General features: G+C 59.0%; 1 protein-coding gene across 1 annotated transcript in view; it reads left to right on the forward strand.

The window, feature by feature from the left end:
* Nucleotides 1–21,379, forward strand: part of SPTB (spectrin beta, erythrocytic) — a 68,758-nt gene that overhangs the window by 29,782 nt on the left and 17,597 nt on the right. Inside the window, exons 14-26 of the mRNA XM_008138950.3 lie at nt 568–705; nt 2,717–3,473; nt 3,943–4,145; nt 4,254–4,344; nt 5,847–5,993; nt 7,208–7,471; nt 7,843–8,049; nt 8,513–8,602; nt 12,130–12,408; nt 12,977–13,107; nt 13,786–13,990; nt 14,478–14,852; nt 16,181–16,425. Coding sequence (XP_008137172.2) covers nt 568–705; nt 2,717–3,473; nt 3,943–4,145; nt 4,254–4,344; nt 5,847–5,993; nt 7,208–7,471; nt 7,843–8,049; nt 8,513–8,602; nt 12,130–12,408; nt 12,977–13,107; nt 13,786–13,990; nt 14,478–14,852; nt 16,181–16,425 — 3,132 coding nt within the window. The remainder of the gene's footprint in view (nt 1–567; nt 706–2,716; nt 3,474–3,942; nt 4,146–4,253; nt 4,345–5,846; nt 5,994–7,207; nt 7,472–7,842; nt 8,050–8,512; nt 8,603–12,129; nt 12,409–12,976; nt 13,108–13,785; nt 13,991–14,477; nt 14,853–16,180; nt 16,426–21,379) is intronic.

A 21,379-nucleotide genomic window follows, 5' to 3' on the forward strand; every position in this document is an offset into this window, starting at 1 on the left:
TAGTACAGAATCCAGGGAGTGGAGGAGGGAGAGGTCCCTCCCTGGAACACGCTGAGGCTGGAGGGACCTGGGCCCTTGTCCCAGAAGGGTCAGCTTTCATACTACACGGCTCCCCTCCCCCCAGCAGCTGTCCCTTATCCTACCCAGGGACAGGACATCTGGCTGGTGAGTACCCTTCAGGTCAAGGTGTCAAGGCAGTGGAATTGGGGTCCAAGAGCAGCGACTGGGGCAGTGGAGGCAGGTGGTCTCTGGGGGTATTAACCTCCCATCACTTCGTTTTTTTCCCCTGTGCCTCTCTGCTGAGCTGGTGGCCGGTATGGCAAGGAACCAGCTATCTCTTAGGTTGGTCCAAGAAATGCTAACCCATGAAACTGGACCCATGAACCCCCAAATAGGGTGTGTCAGCATATCTTTCTCCTTTCTCCCCTGCCCCACCCGTTACCTGGTCAAATGTATTTAGGAGGCGGAAGGAGAAAGCAAGAGCTACACGTGTGGAGACTGTGTGGCCACTGGCAATGCAGTGCCTGCTGCTGCCTCACCAGCCCTCGTTGTCTCTGTCCATATCAGGTTTGACATCCTGGACCAGGAGATGAAGACGTTGATGACTCAGATTGATGGCGTGAACCTCGCTGCCAACAGCCTGGTAGAGAGTGGTCACCCACGCAGTGGGGAAGTGAAGCAGTACCAGGACCACCTGAACACCAGGTGAGGTGTGGGTGGGGCTGGGGGCATCACCCTGCACCTGACACACCCCTGGGGGTGTGGCCCAAAGGGCAGGTCGCCTGCTCTGCATTGCCAGGTTTGTACCCTGTTTCTCAACTGGTCTCCTTCTGTAGCAGCAGGGAGGGGCTGTTTGGTGATCGGCCAGGGAGGGAGGGAGATGTGTTCACGCAGCTGCACATACTGTGCCTGAGGGTCGGGGTGGTGATCCTGTGTGCGGGGGGACGTTCTGAGTGTGCCATGGCTAGAATCAGGCCATATGTACTCACGCCACATTCCCCGGACATTGCTTCGGGAAAAGGCTTTCTGAGAGCTCTTAAGCACTGCCCATAAAGGAGCGCGGCTGCCTGTACAAAGCGCATCTTCATCTGGCATCTGACTTGAACGAAGAGAATTAGCAGGAAGCCTTGAGCACACTTCACGCTCAAAACCAAACACGGGCCCTGAGGAGCCCTTGGAGAGGGGGTGCTTTCCGTGCAGGCGCAGTGGCCCAGGAGTCCTCGAGGATCTCCAAGGCAGAGCACAGGCCCGTGTCCCGTTGGTCACCCCGAACCCTGCACACACAGTGCCGCATGGTCCCACCTTCCCGTTGCCCCTGTCCCTTTCCCCGCACTAGTTTCTGAGCTTTGTTCTGCCCGAGGCAATTGGGGAGGTGCAGTTAGGGAAGAAAAGGGTCAGCACAGTGGAGACACCTAGGGGCCCAAAGGGAGGCAGGGGAGATGGGGGAGGGGGGTACTTAGGAGCCGCTAGAACAGGCCGATTGTCTCAGCATCTGAAGAGGCAGACTGGAGCCCAGGAGATGCCTCTGTAATCTGAGGTTTATGCAGCGGAAGAGGATGACTCTTTGCTCTTCTTTTTGTTGTTGTTGTTGCTGTTGTTATTAATCCTCACCTGGGGATATTTTTCCATTGATTTTTAGAGAGAGTGGAAGGGAAGGGGAGAGACAGAGAGAAACATCAACGTGAGGGAGACACATCGATTGGTTGCCTCCCATATGCGCCCCCAACCTGGGCCGGACATCGAGCCTGGAACCTGTGATCAAAAGTGAAGTGGCTGGCCTGGCCGGCGTGGCTCAGTGGTTGAGCATCAACCTATGAACCAGGAGGTCAAGGTTCAATTCCCATTCAGGGCACATGCCCGGATTGCAGGCTCGATCCCCCGTAGGGGGCATGCAGGAAGCAGCTGATCAATGATTCTCTCTCATCATTGATATTTCTCTCTCTCTCTCTCTCTTCCTCTCTGAAATCAGGAAAAATATATTAATTTTTTTTTAAAAAAGAAAAGGCTTATTAGGGGCTGCAGACCCACCCCAGGCCCCAGGACATCTACCGGAACTTTGCACATTTCCCAGTTGCACTCTGGCACTGCACTTGAAGATTAAGATTGTGTCACCCATTTTAATTATAATCCCAGTTTATCCCCTCCCTCCTCCTCCTCCTCCTTCGCCTCTTTGCTTTTAGAGCCAAGGTGGCCTTCAGGCCCTGGGCACTTTGAACAGGGTCAGGCCTCTTCATGGTTCCTCTAGGCCCGAGACTAAAGGTTACCGTGTAGTTGGAAGCTGTGAGGATTAGACAATTGTGGCATATTGTGTGCAAAGAGGTCAAGGGTAGTCGAGGGCAGCTGGGACCCTACGTCCCGAAGCACGCTTCAAGTTGGTAATGTGGGCTTTCTAGTCATTTTCAGTATTTCAGTGGGTCTGGGAAATGGTATGTTAGCCTGAAATCCAGCTGCACACAGAGCCCAGCTAAGTGCCATGTTCCTCCACTTACGGCTGGAATCACGCCACTGCTTTGCCTCCTGCCGATGGACAGACCTGATTGGCATTGTGTTGTCCTGGGCAAAATGGGATAAATGCACCTTACGCACTGCAGTTTGGTGGGTAGATGACTTTCTCAGTGTGCACGGTCTGCGGGGAGAGACTCTGGTGGGAAATCTGGGAAGGGATGTCCTGTGGGAAGAGTTACGGAAGAGGGTGTCTCTGTGGCCCCCTCGGCAGGTGGCAGGCCTTCCAGACCATGGTGTCCGACCGGCGGGAGGCAGTGGGCTCGGCCCTCCGGGTGCACAACTACTGTGTGGACTGTGAGGAGACCAGCAAGTGGATCCAGGACAAGACGAAGGTAGTGGAGTCCACCAAGGACCTGGGCCGGGACTTGACAGGCGTCATCGCCATCCAGCGGAAGTTGTCGGGGCTGGAGCGCGACGTGGCCGCCATCCAGGCCCGTGTGGGTGCCCTGGAGCGTGAGTCGCAACGGCTGATGGAGTCACACCCTGAACTGAAGGAGGACATTGGCCGACGGCAGGCCTACGTGGAGGAGCTGTGGCAGGGCTTGCAGCGAGCCCTGCAGGGCCAGGAGGCCTCGCTGGGTGAAGCCAGCCAGCTGCAGGCCTTCCTGCAGGATCTGGACAACTTTCAGGGCTGGCTGGCCATGGCCCAGAAGGCCGTGGCCTCGGAGGACACGCCCGAGTCCCTCCCCGAGGCCGAGCAGCTCCTGCAGCAGCACGCGGCCATCAAAGACGAGATCGAGGGGCACCAAGACAGCTACGAGCGCGTCAAGGCGTCTGGGGAGAAAGTGCTCCATGGCCAGACGGACCCAGAGTACCTGCTCCTGGGCCAGCGGCTGGAGGGCCTGGGGACTGGCTGGGACGACCTGCGTCGGATGTGGGAGAGCCGCAGCCACTTCCTTGCCCAGTGCCTTGGCTTCCAGGAGTTCCAGAAAGATGCGAAGCAGGCTGAAGCCATCCTCAGCAACCAGGTAGGGAGAGGTATTCAGGGGCGGGGGGGGGGGGGCGGGCGGAGCGGGGATGTCTCTCAGGGCAACAGCACTGGGGAGTCTCCAAATGTGCTACAGGTGCCCAGGGACCAAGTTATGCTTTCCTGGGACTCTCTTTAGCCACTCATTAGGGAGACAATCCTCTTTGTTTCTTGTGTGTCCTTTTCAGCTCTTGTCCCAAACTGTGCCTATTCTTGGGTCAGCAGCTAGGGAAGTGCATTTCCCCCTGGGCGGTTACCCTTCCATAGGGCTTTAGGCACATTGGGTACCCCACGGTGAGGATAGGGGTGAGGAGACCAGGCCTAGGGATCCTCTCCCTTGCACAGCTCCAGGGGGCGTCATTCACACTTTATATAACCCGCATGGCTGCACATGGCGCTCCGGCCTGGCAGGTTCCCTCACCGCCTCCTCAGGTTGTCTTCATGCCGTGTCTGGAAACTTGCTTCAACAGGAATACACGCTGGCTCACTTGGAAACCCCAGACTCCCTAGAAGCTGCAGAGGCTGGGATCCGGAAGTTCGAGGATTTCCTGGTGTCTATGGAAAACAACCAGGATAAGGTCTTGAGTCCTGTGGACTCTGGAAACAAGCTGGTGGCCGAGGGGAACCTCTACTCAGACAAGATCAAGGAGAAGGTGCAGGCGATTGAGGACAGGTACTCTCCGCCCCAGGGTGATGGGCTGAATCAGGTGGGGCTGGCGGTGTTGCCGGGGGACCCCAGACTCAGCCCTGTTGTGACTGCGGCTTCTGGCTTCCCTTCCAGGCACAGGAAGAACAACGAGAAGGCTCAGGAGGCCTCACTTCTTCTGAAAGACAACCTGGAGCTGCAGAACTTCCTCCAGAACTGCCAGGAGGTGAGGCCCAGCGAGGCAGGCTGCTTTGCAGGGGAGCCCTTTCTAGGAGCAAAGAGCCCAGAGTCCACAGGGATCCTCTCTCACTCAGTCTGGGGTTCCTTGGGGGAACTCGGTACTTGACAGTGTAGGTCATCCTCTGGAATCTTCGGTTCCACAATACTTTTATTTTTCAAAGTAGCTGCAAAGATGTGTGTGTTTTTAATCCTCACCCAAGGACATGTTTTTTTAAATAGATTTTCAGAGAGAGAGGAAGGGAGAGAGAGAAACATCAATGTGAGAACATCGTTCGGTTGCCTCCTGCACACACCCCAAACCTAAACCTAGGTATGTGCCCTGACCAGGAATCGAACCCGAAACCTTTTGGTGTATGGGATGATGCTTCAATCAATTGAGCCACCCAGCAAGGGCAGTAAAGATGGTGTGTGTGTGTGTGTGTGTGTGTGTGTGTGTGTGTGTTTAATATGTTTTTATTTATTTTTAGAGAAGGAGGAAGGGAGAAGGCAAGGGAGAGAGAGAGAGAGAGAGAGAGACATCAATGATGAGAGATAATCATTGATCAGCTGCCTCCTGCACGCCCCCTACTGGGGACTGAGCTCAACCTGGGCATGAGCCCTGACCAGAATCGAATTCATGACCTCTTGGTTCATGGGTCCATACTCAACCACTGAGCAACACCAGCTGGGCTTCCCTCATTGTTAATCTGCACATGTCCTCTATGTTTATTAATGACTAGAGGCCCAGTGCATGATTGAATCATGCACATGTAGGGTCCCCTACACGCTTTTGCTTTCGATCGCAGGGGAGCTGGGTATCTGTCCGCTGGTGCACCAGGCCTTTCAGAAGCCTCCAGCACGGCAAAGGCTTCTGAAAGGCCTGGTGCCTGAGCGGACAGGCACCCAGCTGCCCTGCTTTTGATGGTCCGCGGCGGGACGTGAGCTTGCTGCCCCAGAGGCCCCTTCTGTGCCTCAGCACAGCCATGGCGCAGACGCTGAGCTCGAGCCGCCGTGAGCTCAGCGTCCACCGGCCCAATCGGCCACCCCGGCCACCCCGAGTCCCGCCCCCCCCGCGCGCCTTCTGGCCAATCGCGGGCATAGCGAAGGTACGGTCAATTTGCATATTTGTCTATTCTTAGGTAGGATTCTTACCATACTGCTAAAGAGTGGATTTATCCATCCAGTAAATACTCATTGAGTTCCTGTAACAGGCCAGGCCCTGTCCTAGATCCTGGATATAAAGGGAGAAGCATAAATATTCCTGGTGTCACCCTGCACACACTGGTGTAGAAGACCCTCCAGAGTCCATATTTTAGCCCCGAGACAATGTGGGTTAAGTTGTCTGTGCTGGGAGTTAGGGATCCAGAGATGGAGAGTGGTGCTCTGCTGTGTCCCCACTTCACTGCGTGGCCTTCTTCTGCAACCAGAGGGGGGCAGCAGGTCCTGCCCTGAGCCCCTGGCCTAAGAGGTATACCCAGGGATGATTGGACCCTCTTTTTCTGCCCACAGCTCACTCTCTGGATCAATGACAAGCTGCTGACATCTCAGGATGTCTCCTATGATGAAGCACGAAACCTTCACAACAAATGGCTGAAGCACCAGGCCTTCATGGCAGAGCTGGCCTCCCACCAGGGGTGGCTGGATAGCATCGATGCGGTGAGTAACGCGAGTGCTCGGACGTGCTTACGGAATGGGGCTTTACCCAGGCATAGGCACCGTCCTGAAGCTTGCTGGACACCATAGGACCTGGGAGTGAAAAAACTTCTCTGAATAGTACTTAACCTTCTGATACATCCAGTCTTGTTAAACCTGGTCAGGAATGGGTGCCTCCTCTGGGTCACCTGAGTCCGGGGACAGTCCAGGACACTGAAGACACCTGCATCAGAGCTTCAGCATCCAGCGCCAAAATAGCAGTTACCTCTGTGTGCCTCCCGTGCTCCTGACCAGGGCCCAGCACAGGGGACTGTGTGACATGAGCAGGGCAGTCCCCTGACCCTCACCGCTTGGATGGGCAGAACCACTGGGGCGTGGTCATTCGCACCCCTTGTAGATGGGGAAGCAAGGGGCCCTCTGAAATGAGTTTGCCCAGGGCCTAAGTGAAAATGTGGCCGGCGTTAGATCTTGGAATCAGGCACCTTTGCTCTTTCCTATGGTGGCGACCAGGGAGAAGCAGGCCTAGGGGCCACCCAAGGCCGTGTCCGCAGTAGTGAAGGTGCAGGCTGCAAGCCAGACCGTCTGACTCAATCTTCTTGCACCTCCGTCCCTTCCTCTGTAAAATGAGGGTAATAACAGCTCCCTGCCTGAGGGAGTTGTGAGCATTAAAGCACTTAGAATAGTCCTTGGTGATTTCTTAAACACTTAATAAATAGTAACTGCTCTGAGTGGTCTGTGTTCCTAGGCCCAAGTCGTATCATACTGTACCCACCCAGAAAAGATACATTTATGCAGGTGAAAACCTGGTGAGACCAAGTCACTAACAACAAGATCCCACCGAAGGCTGGTTAGCTAATGCACAGCCTCAGGGGAGACGATCACAAGAGGGTGGATCTCACAGGCTGCTTGTACCTGGATGGATCCTGAATCTTTTTTTTTTTTTTATTAAAACAAAAATTTTTAGTACATACCAGCTGACCCTTGCCTGCAGCTGTCCCTACTGCAGTCTCCTGAGTCATTTGCCCAAAACACGGCTCCCCCTGTCCCGCCTTCGACTGCAAATGACTCAGGGGGTGCAGTCTTTCATTTGGGCCTCACCAAGTTCTAGCCAGATTCCTTGCTTCTCTGGCGCCTCCCCCACTCCTCCTTACCTTCGCAGTCATCTGGAGCAGGACTGCTCCACGACTGGACGGTAAGCTCGCCTCCCTCCCACGCAGGAAGGAAAGCAGCTGATGGAGGAGAAGCCCCAGTTTGCAGCCCTGGTGTCCCAGAGGCTGGAGGCTTTGCACCGACTCTGGGATGAGCTTCAGGCCACCACGAAGGAGAAGGCCCAGCAGCTCTCGGCCGCCAGGAGCTCCGACCTGCGCTCGAAGACCCACGCCGACCTCAACAAGTGGATCAGCGCCATGGAGGACCAGCTGCGGTCAGACGACCCAGGCAAGGACCTGACCAGTGTCAACCGGATGTTGGCTAAGCTGAAGGCACGTGTGCGGGTTGTAGACTGGGAGTGTTAGAAGAGAAGGGATCTTGGGGAGCAAATCTGAGACCTGAAAGCCAGTTCCTCTTAGCCGGGCTTGCCTTTATCATGCAAAATGCCTCCTGGTCATCACCCATCTCCTACCCTTTTGCAGTGCATAAGACAAGGATCCAAAACAGATTAATAAAAGCAGGCCTGAGAAGTCAAGTACAGGTGTCCGGGGAGGGGAAGAAGAGTGGGCATCCAGGGAGACGTGCTGGGAGAGGCTGAGCTCAGACTGGGCCCTTAAGGATGGGTGGGATATGAGGGATGGAGAAGAGGGAGGGACTGCCCAGGTGCCAGGGCCGGTGCCAACACTGTCCCCTTGTGTCCCAGCGCGTGGAGGACCAAGTGAATGTGCGGAAGGAGGAGCTGGGAGAGCTGTTTGCCCAGATGCCCTCCCTGGACGAGGAAGAGGGGGGTGCTGACATGAGCATCGAGAAGCGGTTCCTGGACCTCCTGGAGCCCCTGGGGAGGAGGAAGAAGCAGCTGGAATCATCCAGAGCCAAGCTGCAGATCAGCCGTGACTTAGAGGATGAGACGGTGCGTGGGCCACAACCCCCAGCCCCCAGCCGCCGAGGCAGCCGCTGCCGTCAGGACAGCTGGCTGCCGCCCGGGGCAGTTCTCAGCAGCAGCCGTCCGGTCATCTCACCCCCTTCTCTCACGGGATTGCTGTGGTGATTACATTAAATGTAAAAGTAAGGCCAGTGCTTTCTGAATGGTAGCTCACCCATGGACTTCGGGGCCAAACAGACTTGGGTTCCCGACCCAGCTACATTCCCTTCCCCCCCTCCCCCGTGTGACCAGGAAAAAGTTATTTGGAACCTCAATTCAAAATGTCAAAATGTCCCCGTCTGTAAAATGGGGCAAAACCCTGATATGGGGTTGGGAAGGACTGGGGAGAGCCGGGCAGACATGCAAGCAGAGCCCTGTCTGACCGCGGCGAGTGCTCGGGGAAGGGTGGCGTGATTGTCATCAGCCGTCCCCCTGCCTTTGGTCTCCGCAGCTCTGGGTGGAGGAGCGGCTGCCTCTGGCCCAGTCGTCCGACTACGGCATTAATCTGCAAACTGTGCAGCTGTTCATGAAGAAGAACCAGGTGAGTGCCGCCTCACTCTGTCAGTCCCACCCGGCCTGCCCCGCCCCGGCCTGCCCTGCAGAAGGCCAGCTACAGCAGATTATTATTCTTGTTACTAGCTGTTGGGTCCCCAGCCCCCTAAAAAGAACAACTTTGGTGATGGCAGAGAGAATTCTGGGAGGACCACAGCGGGGCAGGGTCGGGGAGTGTTTACATGCTTCAAGATTTGGGGCCATTCAGACCCATCAGGGCACGGTGAATGCAGGGCCCAGATGCTCTGGCCTGGGGGTTAATGTGCTTTCCAGCTTCTGTCGCCCATGGCCTCCCTGAGAGGAGGCCCATAGCTCCTGGTCGCTCTCCCTCTTCCAGGGCTGAGCTCGGCCTGTGGGGTGTCCTTGGGGTAAGAAGGCCCCACTCCTCTGGACACAAGAGGACTCATGGAGCTCAAATCCCATGAGGCAGCCTCTAAACGGAGCAAACCTTCATTTGCGTTCTGCTGTCGTGTCGTAGTCAGACTCCTGGACGTGAGGTGCCACCCTTCCTCTCGTATCAAAGTTGTCGTGTACTTCCAAGGCCAGCCGCCCTGGCTCTGGTGCTCTGTCTGGCGAGGGTGGCGTGATTGTCATCGCCGTCCCCCTGCCGTCCGTCTCCGCAGCTCTGGGTGGAGGAGAGGTTGCCTCTGGCCCAGTCGTCCAACCACAGAGAGTCCTTCCTCCTGCCTGGGCTGCTCTTTGAGTCAAGAAGTGGGGGCAGCCCTAACCAGTTTGACTCTGGATAGAGCGTCGTCAGCCTGCAGACTGAAGGGTCCCAGGTTCGATTCCAGTCAAGGGCATGTACCTTGGTTGTGGGCACATCCACAGTAGGAGGTGTGCAGGAGGCAGCTGATCGATGTTTCTCTCTCATCGATGTTTCTAACTCTCTATCCCTCTCCCTTCCTCTTTGTAAAAAATCAATAAAATATATTTAAAAATAAAAAAAGAAGTGGGGGCAGCAAGGCCCTAAGCAATGAGAGCCTGGGGACTTGGTGTCCCAGAGTGCCAGTCGGCACTGCAGCCCCTTGGGGAAGAGGCTCATGGCAGACAGTACTTCCTTCCCCGAAGTAACAGCAGCCGGCAACGACTCTCAGAGCCCAGCTGCTGTGCACGGGCCTGAATTATTCTCAGAGGAGTTCCTTAACAGCTCCCTCCGACCCTTTGCTTCTAGTGGACATGCTCTAACCACCAAGGCTCCAGCAGCCGCACGAAGGGACCTGGGCTAGAAGGCCGCGGGGGGGGAGGGGGTGGGGGTGGGGTTAGCACCACAACCTCCACTTACAGGAAGGAGGCTGGTAGAAGACAGTATCCTTGAGGCCTCAGTTTCCTCAACTGTAAAATGAGCTGATGTTAGTCCTCCCAACACTGAAGACTTTAGACCCTGATCCAGTGAGTGTTGTTGCCAAAAGATTGTCATCTCCCCTGGGTGAAGGTTACTGTTTTAGGAAAAGGGCAAGTATAAATAGGGTTCTCTGAGCCAGAGGGCGAGCGTGGCCGCCCAGTGAAGACTGTTTTAGGCTAAGCCTGGCGAAGGCTCCAATCCCATGTCATCGTCCCCTCTATGGCGGTGGTTCTCAAACCTCAGTGTGCACCAGACTCACCCGGAGGGCTGGTTCACACACAGCTGAGCAGGCTCCACCCCAGCTCTACTCAATCACACTGGGCGTAGAGTCTGGTAATTTCCATCTCTATCGAGATCCTGGGTTCTGCTGCTGCCCTGGGACCCCACTTTGAGAACCGCTGCTCCCATGGCTATGCTATCCGCTGCAACTGAACAAATCCCGCAAGGTGCCACATGAGTGGCTTCCAACTCTGGCTGCACATTGGAATCGCCTGGAGAATTTTTAAACCTGCGAATGCAAAGGTTCCACCTCAGAGCAAGTAATTAGGCTTGCTGGGATTGGGGCCCGGCTGTGTCTGTTTTCCCAGATTATTCGATGGGCAACCAGGGTTAACAGCCACTGTTCCGTCTGACCTGGCTCCTACCTGCCTCTAAGTCTCATCTGTCATCACTTTCTCCCTCCTTCATGGTATTCTAGCTTTCCTGGCCCTCTCTCTGGCCTGCGGACAGCCCAGACTCACCGCCACCCCAGGGACTTTGCACATGCTCCTCCCTCTTGCCAGCAACATTCATCCCCCAGGTCTCTGTGCGGTGGCCTCCCACTCACCACTCATGTCTCACTCAGCTGTCCCCTCAGAAAGGCCCTGCCAGACTCCCCCAGCTGAAGTACCAACCACCACACCTCATGTATTTTCCTCATAGCACCATTATCTACATTTACTCATTTATTTACCTGCTTACCACCTGTTTCCTCTACAGAGTGTAAGCTTAATGAGGACAGGGGTTTCGTGTCCACATTGTCCCTAAAACAGGGTCTGGTACATAGGAAGCAACTTAATAAACATGTTTTCAATGAATGAAGTCAGGGAAGAAGACATCACAAGTAAGCACACTGCACAGGAGCCTAGAAAGCAAGAGAGAGAGAGAGACAGAGAGAGAGAGACAGAGAGAGAGAGAGACAGAGACAGAGACACACACCTTCTGGGGACCCTTGCCGAGGTCATAGGATCTCAGGGCAAGTAGAGGCAAACGGAGCTTACCCCCTGGGTAGTTTGAATATAATTGCACAGACCACGGGAGAATGTCATCCTCGCGATTCCAGGTGTAAAAATGCGTTTCAGAGAGTTAGGTGACATGTGGATGTTGCTGGTTTTATGTAGTTGACAGGCTGACAGTCACTGTACTGCCCGCATGTCCTACTTTTGCCCCCGCCCTCCAAGTGGTTTTAAAGGCCACGGGCAGTTGTAGAAAGCGAGGAGATGAGGTGGAAGGGGCTGAGAAGCACCCAGGCTCGGGCCTCTAGGACCAGAACGTGCGTGGCACATGGGTCATGGTCCCCTGAAGAAAAAGGTGACCCAGTGCTCAGAGTGGGAGGAAAATGCCATTCTGGTGATGGGAGATTCAGACATGGAAATAATACAGAGCTCACAAGAGATTTGAGAAATAGAAATGGGGGAAAACAAAAGAACCCTGAACTCTTCCAAGGAGCACCTGTCAGCTGTAGTTGTATAGGAGTGAAAGCTCTTAGAATAAGATATCAGAAGGCCACTTAAAAATTGTGTGTCTTTCCTCTGTCCCGTACAACTAAGAAACCAAGCTCTGCTAAAACACAGGGAGGAGAGGGGGCGGTCAAGAGCATTCTTGGGGTCAGGGAGAGCCACGTTCAGATCCCAGCTCTGCCATTTGGTGCCCACAAGTCCCTCCTCTGCCCTGTGCCAGTGTCTGCGTGCTTATCTCCAAAGACTGAGGGTGAGAGGAGAATGAGTGAAGTGCCTCGCACTGTGCCTGACATTGGGCATGGGCACCTTCATGGCCACCACCCATTCTGCTCTGGCGTCCCTGAGCGGGAGGGGGTGAGAGGTGCCAGGGTGTCACCCGGGCAGCCTGCTGCAGGCTGGACCTCACCTGCACGGTGGGAGGGCCCCCGCCTCTGAGCCCGTCCCCTCTGACCACAGACGCTGCAGAACGAGATCCTGGGCCACGCGCCCCGGGTGGAGGATGTGCTGCAGCGAGGCCAGCGGCTGGTGGAGGAGGCCGAGATCGACTGCGGGGACATCGAGGAGCGCCTGGGCCACCTGCAGAGCTCGTGGGACACGCTGCGGGAGGCCGCGGCCGGGCGGCTGCAGCGCCTGCGGGACGCCAGCGAGGCCCAGCAGTACTACCTGGACGCGGGCGAGGCGGAGGCCTGGATCAGCGAGCAGGAGCTCTATGTCATCTCAGACGAGATCCCCAAGGTGGGCTCAGGCTAGGGGTGCCAGGCTGGGTGTAAGGCCGAGAGGAAGAGCCGGGGTCGAGGGGGGTGGGGGGGGCAGTCAGTGGGGAACGTGTAAATCAAGTATGTGAGGAGTGAAGGCAGGGGGAGGCTGTACGAGCAGCCCTCCTTCTCAGGATGCCCGCCTCTACAGAGCACATACTGCAGCCGGGCGCCCCGTCTGGCAGCTTAGATTTGCTCCAACCCAACGGTCCTTCACCTTTTGGGTACCATGGGTTCTGTGCTGGTGAACAGCTGTGGGAGGGGTGAGAGGTGAGGTGCGGGGGGTCTCTAAACACTGGAGTGATAGAGGAAGTTTTCACGGAACAGAAGGTGGAGCTGGGCCTGGAAGGGTAGAGATCAGATTGGGGGAGCCGGGAGGAAGGTGGGGTGTGGGCATTGCTAGGAAATGAGTAGCAGGAAAGGAGGGCGCAGTTCCCCGTGGGTGTTCTGTGAGCCTGGCTCTCCCCCACCTGGGGCACCTGCAGGGCTGGGCTGTCCCTGGGCCGCCGCTCACTGTGCTCATACTGCCATGCTGCCCCGCCTCCTAGGACGAAGAGGGCGCCATCGTGATGCTGAAGCGGCACCTGCGGCAGCAGCGCGCGGTGGAGGAGTACGGGCGGAACATCAAGCAGCTGGCCGGCCGGGCCCAGGGCCTGCTCGCTGCGGGCCACCCCGAGGGGTGCGTGCACCAACTGGGGTGTCAGGCCCGGGCTCCCACCCACCAGGATCCCTTCAGATCCAGTGGGAAAACAGGAACCGTTTTCCTGGGAAAAAACGCGGGTTTGAGAAAACTGCTTTCTGGACCGCCCATTGGCCCAGTTCCGCTCCATGCCTTGGTTTTGTGTGGGTACCTTCAAACCGGGTGGCGAAGGCCTGGTTTGCAAAAAGATCAGAAAACAGAGCAGCCAAACCACCCTCTGGGTGAACTGAGAGCGCCAGCCTTTTGACGAGTTAGACCCATGGTCGGCAAACTGCAGCTCTCGAGCCACATGCGGCTCTTTGGCCCCTTGAGTGTGGCTCTTCCACAAAATACCATGGCCTGGGCGAGTCTATTTTGAAGAAGTGGCGTTAGAAGAAGTTTAAGTTTAAAAAATGTGGCTCTCTAAAGAAATTTCAATTGTTGTACTGTTGATATTTGGCTCTGTTGACTAATGAGTTTGCCGACCACTGCCCTGGAGCCACGGCTGAGGGATGGTTCTTTCTCTCCCCAGCTCCTCCCCAGAAGTCGCTGCCATTGCTCCTCAGCTGCGTTTCCCCACCGGTCCCTGTCACCGGGCTGGGGGAGGTCATGCCCCCGGAGCTGGCTGGTCTGGGCTCTCTGTCACTGTCTCTGAGCGCTGTCTGTTTCGAATTCCAGGGAGCAGATCATCCGACTTCAGGGGCAAGTGGACAAGCAGTACGCGGGGCTGAAGGACATGGCGGAGGAGCGCAAGCGGAAGCTGGAGAACATGTACCACCTGTTCCAGCTGAAGAGGGAGGCCGATGACTTGGAGCAGTGGATCGCAGAGAAGGAGCTGGTGGCCTCATCCCCCGAGATGGGGCAAGACTTTGACCACGTGACGGTGAGTACTCACGGGGCCGCTTTCTTTGTCTTCCTTGAAGTCAGGAGCCCTTGTTCCAGACACACACGCACTCCCGCCTGTTGCGAGGTGCTGCCCGGGGATGCAGGCACAGCAGTGCGCTCGGACGCTCTGGGGAAGGTGTGAGAGCGCGGCGCCAGGTGGCCGAAGCCCCCGCCTGGGAAAGTCTGCCGCCAGTGTGAGGACACCACCCACCCCTGAGCCCCGATAGCCACATTTCTTTTTTTAAATATATACTATTTTTATTGATTTCAGAGAGGAAGAGAGAGGGGGAGAGAGGAACATCAATGATGAGAGAGAATCATTGATCGGCTGCTTCCTGCACACCCCCTACTGGAGATTGAGCCTGCAACCTGGGCATGTGCCCTGACCAGGAATTGAACCCTGACCTCCTGGTTCAGAGGTTGATACTCAACCACTGAGCCACACCGGATGGGCAATAACCACATTTCTCTCTACCCCTGCCCAGCTGCTCCGGGACAAATTCCGGGACTTTGCCCGGGAGACTGGGGCCATCGGACAGGAGCGGGTGGACAACGTGAATGCCATTATCGAGCGGCTCATCGATGCGGGCCACGGAGAGGCGGCCACCATCGCCGAGTGGAAGGACGGGCTGAACGAGATGTGGGCGGACCTGCTGGAGCTCATCGACACGCGCATGCAGCTGCTGGCCGCCTCCTACGACCTGCACCGCTACTTCTACACGGGCGCCGAGATCCTGGGCCTCATCGACGAGAAGCACCGCGAGCTGCCCGAGGACGTGGGGCTGGACGCCAGCACCGCCGAGTCCTTCCACCGGGTGCACACGGCCTTCGAACGGGAGCTCCACCTCCTGGGCCAGCAGGTGCCGCTGTCCCTTCCTGTCCCCCCAGGTTCCGGGACCTGCCTTCCCGTCTTCCCCGTGGCCAGTTCCTCCCCTGCTTCCACAGGGGACTTCACCTCCTGAGAAAGCAGCGCTCAGGGCAGGAAGGCAGGAGCAGTGGCTTTCGGATGTCCGACTTCTAGTCTTCAGACTGAATCTTTACCAAAAGCCCAGTGCACAAAATACCTTAAAGTACGATTTCTCTGGTTGTGCAGAGCATTAAGTATCATTAGCAGACACATACGCAACGCTCTCCTGGCACCGGGCGCTGTTCTACGTTATACAGGGGTTCGCTGGGTCCCCAGAGCCACCCTCTGAGGATGGTACGATACCATCCGCATTTTATAGATGAGAACCAGGCTTAGCGAGGGCAGGCGTGGTGCCGGAACAAGCGATTAGCAGTGGGGCCAGGATGCAGACCCTGCAGTCTGGCTATAGACCGCCCTCGGCCGCAGACTGTTGGGCCTTTCCACATGGGACCTGGAGGAGCCCCCAAATCTGCCTAGACCCCCCTCCTCCCATCATTGGGGTACCCCCCGAGGCACCTCCACAGGTCTGTGGGTTCTATAGAGTTCAGTGTGATAGAAAGGGCGGGGCGAGGGCCCGGCTGTCGGGGACTTGCTGGGCCTCCCCTGGCAGGAGAGATGGGGTGCCGTGCAGTCCTGCACCGACCCAGCGGGCCAGGCCCCTGGTTCACCCAGAGCGGGGCGTCCTAGGCATTTGTCCTCCAGCTGGAGGGGCGCTGGGACAGCTCCTATGCCTGGAGGTGCCGGAGCCCCTGAGGCGGGTAGAGTCCCGCCGACTTCTGAGGATGAGGCTTCACTGCCCCTGCCGGCCTCGCAAGGGGGTCTGGTGAGGCAGCGTGCAGCGGTTGTGAACAGGGACTTGGGGGCTCACCTCCATCCCCAGCTGCCCCCTCTACTGCTGTGAGTGCCTCAGGCCCGTCACGGAGCCCCCCCCGTGCCTCAGTTTCCTCATCTCCAAAACAGGGGTGACAGGCCTGTTTCCTGTACCTCTTTCATGGGGCTGTTGTAAAAATGGAGGGAGTAATGAATTAAAGTGTTTAGAAGCTCCTGGCACATAGCTTTCTTATGATCATACCTCTGAGGAGATCAAAGGGCATGGAGTCCCTCTCGCTCCCCTTGGATGAGGATCATCTCAGGGGAGGGGGGGCATTGCATCAGCAGAGGTGCCAAAGCAAGAGCTTCTCCGGCACCCAGTGGGTGCTGCCTTCCAGCGGTGCCCCGGGGAGGGAGGAGGCAGGCGATGCATCTCTCTGGGGAACAATGTCCATTTTTGCCCGATCGCAGGTACAGCAGTTCCAGGATGTGGCCACCCGCCTGCAGATGGCGTACGCTGGGGAAAAGGCCGACGCCATCCAGGACAAGGAGCGGGAGGTGTCCGCTGCGTGGCAGGCGCTGCTGGATGCCTGTGCCGGGCGCCGCACCCAGCTGGTGGACACGGCGGACAAGTTCCGCTTCTTCAGCATGGCCCGCGACCTCCTCTCCTGGATGGAGAGCATCATCCGGCAGATCGAGACCCAGGAGAGGCCCAGGTGAGGGGCGACCTCAAGGCAGCCCACTCCTGGCTTTCTTGTCTCAGAGGCTGGCAGCCAGGGAGCTGCACTGAGGCTCTGCCCTGGAGAGACAGTGATGCTTGAGAAGGACAGTACTGCCCTGGGAGGGACGTGATGCCCTGGGAGGGACAGGGATGTCTTGGGAGGGACAGGGATGCCCGGGGAGGGACAGGGATGCCCTGGGAGGGACAGGGATGCCCGGGGAGGGACAGGGATGCCCTGGGAGGGACAGGGATGCCCTGGGAGGGACAGGGATGTCTTGAGAGGGACAGGGATGCCCGGGGAGGGACAGGGATGCCCTGGGAGGGACAGGGATGCCCTGGGAGGGACAGGGATGCCCTGGGAGGGACAGGGATGTCTTGAGAGGGACAGGGATGCCCTGGGAGGGACAGGGATGCCCTGGGAGGGACAGGGATGTTCTGGGAGGGACAGGGATGCCCTGGGAGGGACAGGGATGCCCTGGGAGGGACAGGGATGCCCAGGGAGGGACAGGGATGTCTTGGGAGGGACAGGGATGCCCTGGGAGAGACAGGGATGCCCTGGGAGAGACAGGGATGCCCTGGGAGAGACAGGGATGTTCTGGGAGGGACAGGGATGCCCTGGGAGAGACAGGGATGCCCTGGGAGAGACAGGGATGTCTTGGGAGGGACAGGGATGCCCTGGGAGAGACAGGGATGTCTTGGGAGGGACAGGGATGCCCTGGGAGGGACAGGGATGTCCAGGGAGAGACAGGGATGTCTTGGGAGGGACAGGGATGTTCTGGGAGGGACAGGGATGCCCTGGGAGGGACAGGCTGCCCTGGGAGGGACAGGGATGCCCTGGGAGGGACAGGGATGCCCTGGGAGGGACAGGGATGCCCTGGGAGGGACAGGGATGCCCTGGGAGGGACAGGGATGCCCTGGGAGGGACAGTGATGCCCTGGGAGGGACAGGGATGTCCAGGGAGAGACAGGGATGTCTTGGGAGGGACAGGGATGTCCAGGGAGGGACAGGGATGTCCTGGGAGGGACAGGGATGCCCTGGGAGGGACAGGGATGTCTTGGGAGGGACAGGGATGCCCGGGGAGGGACAGGGATGCCCTGGGAGGGACAGGGATGCCCGGGGAGGGACAGGGATGTCCGGGGAGGGACAGGGATGTTCTGGGAGGGACAGGGATGCCCTGGGAGGGACAGGCTGCCCTGGGAGGGACAGGGATGCCCTGGGAGGGACAGGGATGCCCGGGGAGGGACAGGGATGTTCTGGGAGGGACATGGATGCCCTGGGAGGGACAGTGATGCCCTGGGAGAGACAGGGATGCCCTGGGAGGGACAGGGATGTTCTGGGAGGGACAGGGATGCCCAGGGAGGGACAGGGATGTCTTGGGAGGGACAGGGATGCCCAGGGAGGGACAGGGATGTCTTGAGAGGGACAGGGATGTTCTGGGAGGGACAGGGATGTTCTGGGAGGGACAGGGATGCCCAGGGAGGGACAGGGATGTCTTGGGAGGGACAGGGATGCCCTGGGAGAGACAGGGATGCCCTGGGAGAGACAGGGATGCCCTGGAGGACAGGGATGTTCTGGGAGGGACAGGGATGCCCTGGGAGAGACAGGGATGCCCTGGGAGAGACAGGGATGTCTTGGGAGGGACAGGGATGCCCTGGGAGGGACAGGGATGCCCTGGGAGAGACAGGGATGTCTTGGGAGGGACAGGGATGCCCTGGGAGAGACAGGGATGCCCTGGGAGAGACAGGGATGTTCTGGGAGGGACAGGGATGCCCAGGGAGGGACAGGGATGTCTTGGGAGGGACAGGGATGCCCTGGGAGGGACAGGGATGCCCTGGGAGAGACAGGGATGCCCTGGGAGGGACAGGGATGTTCTGGGAGGGACAGGGATGCCCAGGGAGGGACAGGGATGTCTTGGGAGGGACAGGGATGCCCTGGGAGGGACAGGGATGCCCTGGGAGAGACAAGGATGTCTTGGGAGGGACAGGGATGCCCTGGGAGGGACAGGGATGCCCTGGGAGAGACAGTGATGCCCTGGGAGGGACAGGGATGTCCAGGGAGAGACAGGGATGTCTTGGGAGGGACAGGGATGCCCTGGGAGGGACAGGGATGCCCTGGGAGGGACAGGGATGCCCTGGGAGGGACAGGGATGCCCTGGGAGGGACAGGGATGCCCTGGGAGGGACAGGGATGCCCTGGGAGAGACAGTGATGCCCTGGGAGGGACAGGGATGTCCAGGGAGAGACAGGGATGTCTTGGGAGGGACAGGGATGCCCTGGGAGGGACAGGGATGCCCTGGGAGGGACAGGGATGCCCTGGGAGGGACAGGGATGCCCTGGGAGGGACAGGGATGCCCTGGGAGGGACAGGGATGCCCTGGGAGAGACAGTGATGCCCTGGGAGGGACAGGGATGTCCAGGGAGAGACAGGGATGTCTTGGGAGGGACAGGGATGCCCTGGGAGGGACAGGGATGCCCTGGGAGGGACAGGGATGCCCTGGGAGGGACAGGGATGCCCTGGGAGGGACAGGGATGCCCTGGGAGGGACAGGGATGTCCAGGGAGAGACAGGGATGTCTTGGGAGGGACAGGGATGCCCTGGGAGGGACAGGGATGCCCTGGGAGGGACAGGGATGCCCTGGGAGGGACAGGGATGCCCTGGGAGGGACAGGGATGTTCTGGGAGGGACAGGGATGCCCTGGGAGGGACAGGGATGTCTTGAGAGGGACAGGGATGCCCTGGGAGGGACAGGGATGCCCTGGGAGGGACAGGGATGCCCTGGGAGGGACAGGGATGTCTGGGAGGGACAGGGATGTTCTGGGAGGGACAGGGATGCCCTGGGAGGGACAGGGATGCCCTGGGAGGGACAGGGATGCCCTGGGAGGGACAGGGATGCCCTGGGAGGGACAGGGATGTTCTGGGAGGGACATGGATGCCCTGGGAGGGACAGGGATGCCCTGGGAGAGACAGGGATGCCCTGGGAGGGACAGGGATGTTCTGGGAGGGACAGGGATGCCCAGGGAGGGACAGGGATGTCTTGGGAGGGACAGGGATGCCCTGGGAGGGACAGGGATGTCTTGAGAGGGACAGGGATGCCCTGGGAGGGACAGGGATGCCCTGGGAGGGACAGGGATGCCCTGGGAGGGACAGGGATGCCCTGGGAGGGACAGGGATGTCCTGGGAGGGACATGGATGCCCTGGGAGGGACAGGGATGCCCTGGGAGGGACAGGGATGCCCTGGGAGGGACAGTGATGCCCTGGGAGGGACAGGGATGCCCTGGGAGGGACAGGGATGCCCTGGGAGGGACAGGGATGTCTGGAGAGGGACAGGGATGCCCTGGGAGGGACAGGGATGTCCTGAGAGGGACAGGGATGCCCTGGGAGGGACAGGGATGCACTGGGAGGGACAGGGATGTCCTGGGAGGGACAGGGATGCCCAGGGAGGGACAGGGATGTCCTGGGAGGGACAGGGATGCCCTGGGAGGGACAGGGATGTCTTGAGAGGGACAGGGATGCCCTGGGAGGGACAGGGATGCCCTGGGAGGGACAGGGATGTCTTGAGAGGGACAGGGATGCACTGGGAGGGACAGGGATGTCTTGAGAGGGACAGGGATGCCCTGGGAGGGACAGGGATGTCTTGAGAGGGACAGGGATGCCCTGGGAGGGACAGGGATGCCCAGGGAGGGACAGGGATGCCCTGGGAGGGACAGGGATGCCCAGGGAGGGACAGGGATGTCTTGAGAGGGACAGGGATGTTCTGGGAGGGACAGGGATGCCCAGGGAGGGACAGGGATGTCTTGGGAGGGACAGGGATGCCCAGGGAGGGACAGGGATGTCTTGGGAGGGACAGGGATGCCCTGGGAGGGACAGGGATGTCTTGGGAGGGACAGGGATGCCCAGGGAGGGACAGGGATGTCTTGAGAGGGACAGGGATGCCCTGGAGGGACAGGGATGCCCAGGGAGGGACAGGGATGTCTTGAGAGGGACAGGGATGCCCGGGGAGGGACAGGGATGCCCGGGGAGGGACAGGGATGCCCTGGGAGGGACAGGGATGTCTTGGGAGGGACAGGGATGCCCGGGGAGGGACAGGGATGTTCTGGGAGGGACAGGGATGCCCAGGGAGGGACAGGGATGCCCTGGGAGGGACAGGGATGCCCTGGGAGGGACGGGATGCCCTGGGAGGGACAGGGATGTTCTGGGAGGGACAGGGATGTTCTGGGAGGGACAGGGATGCCCAGGGAGGGACAGGGATGCCCTGGGAGGGACAGGGATGCCCTGGGAGGGACGGGATGCCCTGGGAGGGACAGGGATGCCCTGGGAGGGACAGGGATGTTCTGGGAGGGACAGGGATGCCCAGGGAGGGACAGGGATGTCTTGGGAGGGACAGGGATGCCCAGGGAGGGACAGGGATGTCTTGGGAGGGACAGGGATGCCCAGGGAGGGACAGGGATGTCTTGGGAGGGACAGGGATGCCCAGGGAGGGACAGGGATGTTCTGGGAGGGACAGGGATGCCCAGGGAGGGACAGGGATGCCCTGGGAGGGACAGGGATGCCCTGGGAGGGACGGGATGCCCTGGGAGGGACAGGGATGCCCTGGGAGGGACAGGGATGTTCTGGGAGGGACAGGGATGCCCAGGGAGGGACAGGGATGTCTTGGGAGGGACAGGGATGCCCAGGGAGGGACAGGGATGTCTTGGGAGGGACAGGGATGCCCAGGGAGGGACAGGGATGTCTTGGGAGGGACAGGGATGCCCAGGGAGGGACAGGGATGTTCTGGGAGGGACAGGGATGCCCAGGGAGGGACAGGGATGCCCTGGGAGGGACAGGGATGCCCTGGGAGGGACGGGATGCCCTGGGAGGGACAGGGATGTTCTGGGAGGGACAGGGATGTTCTGGGAGGGACAGGGATGCCCGGGAGGGACAGTGATGCCCTGGGAGGGACAGGGATGCCCTGGG

Source organism: Eptesicus fuscus, chromosome 5 (assembly GCF_027574615.1).
Source record: "Eptesicus fuscus isolate TK198812 chromosome 5, DD_ASM_mEF_20220401, whole genome shotgun sequence".
In the NCBI taxonomy this organism is placed as follows: Eukaryota; Metazoa; Chordata; class Mammalia; order Chiroptera; family Vespertilionidae; genus Eptesicus; species Eptesicus fuscus.